The 3155-nt window shown below is 42.8% G+C and overlaps 1 protein-coding gene across 1 annotated transcript; it reads left to right on the top strand.

Moving 5' to 3' along the window:
- Positions 1-1584: 1584 nt before the first annotated feature.
- On the top strand, positions 1585-1953 carry LOC138892431 (uncharacterized). Its single transcript, XM_070176146.1, has one exon. It carries the CDS (start codon positions 1585-1587, stop codon positions 1951-1953), a length of 369 nt encoding a protein of 122 aa, XP_070032247.1.
- Positions 1954-3155: the final 1202 nt, after the last annotated feature.

The following is a 3155-nucleotide window of genomic DNA, read 5'->3' as shown; positions in this document are numbered from 1 at the left end:
TGTTCGCATGGTCATATGATGACATGCTGGGGTTAAGTACTGATATCTTTTCGCGTCGATTGCCTACCGATCTCGCTAGACCACCAGTGAAAAAAACCCTGAAAATTCAAGCCTGACCTAAGTTTGAGGATGAAAGAAAAGGTAACCAAGAAAATAAAGGGGAATGTACTAAGGGTAACCAATTATCCCACATGGTTGGAAAATATCGTCCCAGTACCCAAGAAAGATGGGAAGATCAGGATATGTGTGGATTATCGAGATCTCAACAAAGTCAGCCCGAAAGATGACTTCCCTTTACCAAACATTCATATCCTCATCGACAACTACACGAAGCATAAATTGCGGTCGTTCGTGGATTGTTTCATCGGGTATCACCAGATCCTGATGCACGAAGAAGATGCAGAAAAGACAGCCTTCACTACATCTTGGGGAGTTTACTGCTATAGAGTCATGCCGTTCGGTCTCAAAAATGCTTGTGCTACTTACATGAAGGCTATGAGGACCCTCTTTCATGACATGATTCACAAAGAGATCGAGGTATATGTGGATGACATCATCATCAAGTCTCAAAAAAGTTTAGAACATTTGGACGACTTGTGGAAATTTTTCGAACGCTTGCGGAGGTATAGCTTGAAGTTGAACCCTGCAAAATGTGTGTTCGGAGTCCATGCTATAAAATTTCTAGGTTTCATCGTAAGAAGAAAAGGGATAGAATTGGATCCTTCAAAGATCGAAGCCATTCAAGAGTTGCCACCTCCCAAGAGTAAGAAGGACGTGATGAGTTTCCTGGGTAGACTAAATTACATCAGCCATTTCACAGCCCAGTCTATAGTAACTTGTGAACTTATCTTCAAGCTGCTGAAGAAGGATGCTACCACAAAATGGATAGAAGAGTGTCATAAAGCCTTAAATAGAATTAAGGAGTATTTGTCAAATCCACCAGTATTGGTTCCTCCCGATTCTGGAAAGCCACTGTTGTTGTACGTGTCGGTCTTGGATAACGTATTTGGATGTGTGTAAGGATGACGGGATGAAACCGAAAGAACAAAGCATGCCATCTACTACTTAAGTAAGAAGTTCACACCATGCGAGGCCAAATACACTTTGATAGAGCGCACTTGCTATGCTCTGACTTGGATCGCCCAGAAATTGAGGCATTACATGTTGGTATACACCACGCATTTGATATCTCGGCTCGAGCCGCTCAAGTATATTCAAAAGCCAATGCTTACAGGAAAGCTAGCTAATATTCTTAGTGGATTTGACATTGTGTACATAAAACAAAAGGCCATCTAAGGACAAGTTTTAGCCGACCACCTTGCACAGAATCTGGTAAACAAGGATGATGAACTACACAGTATGTACTTTCCCGACGAGGAAGTGTTGTTCTCCAAAGAAGATATCATAGAGTCATACCCTGGATGGAGAATGTTTTTCGACGGAGCGGAAAATTTCAAAGGAGTAGGAATTGGGGAGGCAGTCCTAATTTTGGAATAAGGATAACACTATCTAGCATCAGCGAGGATAAGATTCCCTTGCACCAACAATATGGCCAAATACGAAGCATGCATCTTCGTGATCAGGATGGCAGTCGACCTGGACATCGAAGAGCTTTTGGTCATAGCGGATTCTAATCTATTGATACACCATGTCCAAGGGGAGTGGTCCACTAAGAACGTCAAGATCCTTCCGTACCTGCACTGTGTAAAAGAGTTATGCAATAAGTTCACAAATATTGAGTTCAAGCATGTTCCCAAGATCCAAAACGACTTTGCTGACGCTCTTGCAACCCTGTCATCCATGATTCAGCATCCATATAAGAATTATATCGTCCTTATCGAGGTAGAGATCAAAGATCAACATGCATATTGTTTTCATGTAGACGAAGATCCAGAAGGTAAACCATGGTACCACGACATCAAAAGATTCCTCAAAACAAGAGAATACTCGTAGAGTGCTACTAATAGTCAGAAGCAAGCGCTCAGGAAGTTGGCAAATCACTTTTTCCTTCACGAGGAAGTCCCCACCTGAACAGTTTCACCTTAGCCAAGAAGATCTTGAGAGTCGAATACTTTTGGATGACCATGGAAAGCGATAGTACCGCTACGTGCAGAAGTGTCACCAGTCTTAGATCCATGAGCATTTCATCCGCGTAACACCTAATGAGTTGAATGTAATGGGTTCGCCTTGGTCATTTTGGGGCATGGATGTCATTGGACCAATAGAGTCCTCTGCATCAAATAAGCACCGTTTTATCTTGGTAGCCATTGACTACTTCACGAAATTGGTCAAAGCATCTACTTACAAGGCCGTCACAAAGAAGGTAGTGGAAGATTTCGTCCAAAACAACATCATTTGTCGATTTGGGATACCCGAGTCAATCATCACTGACAATGCTGCTAATCTCAACAGTGACGTCATGAGAGAAATTTGCGAGAAGTTAAGAATTGTCCACCGCAACTCCACGGCCTACATGTCAAAAATGAATGGGGTAGTTGAAGTAGCCAACAAGAACATCAAAAGGATTCTACGGAAGATAGTGGACAATCAAATGCAATGGCACGAGAAGTTATCCTTTGCCTTACTGGTTTATCGAACAACCCTAAGAACATCCACTAGGGCAACGCCATACATGTTGGTATATGTCACCGAAGTTTTGATACCCGCAGAGGTTAAGATACCATCCTTAAGAGTCATCCAAGAAGCCAAGTTAGACGATGCAAAGTGGATACTGGTCAGACACGAGCAACTCATGCTCATTAACGAGAAGAGAATGGATGTTGTATGCCATGGTCAGCTGTATCAAAATAGGACGGCCAGTGCATTTAACAAAAGGGTGAAGCCTCGCTAGTTATACCGGGGCAATTGGTTCTGAAAAAAATTTTCCCCCACCAGGAAGAAGCCAAAGGAAATTTCGCACTGAATTGCCAAGGTCCTTACGTGGTCCACCGAGTGTTGTTGGGTGGAGATCTAATCTTGGCATAAATGGACAGAAGAGTCAGCACGAAACCTATCAACTCAGACCCGATCAAGAGATACTACGTTTGAAGACAATAGAGTTATGGATTGGTTATAATAGAACTACGCTCAACCTGACTTCCCACGTAGGGATGCGTAGGAAACCCACGTAGGGTTCAGTTTCTCACCCCCGTTTA

This window comes from Nicotiana tomentosiformis, chromosome 5, assembly GCF_000390325.3.
Source record: "Nicotiana tomentosiformis chromosome 5, ASM39032v3, whole genome shotgun sequence".
NCBI classification, from domain to species: Eukaryota; Viridiplantae; Streptophyta; class Magnoliopsida; order Solanales; family Solanaceae; genus Nicotiana; species Nicotiana tomentosiformis.
Note: the sequence above shows the minus strand (reverse complement) of the source record. Positions and strands in the feature narration are given on the sequence as shown.

Bases quoted from the DNA above. Each gene is read 5' to 3' on its own strand.
- LOC138892431 (XM_070176146.1), top strand. From the start codon at position 1,585: ATGGCAGTCGACCTGGACATCGAAGAGCTTTTGGTCATAGCGGATTCT.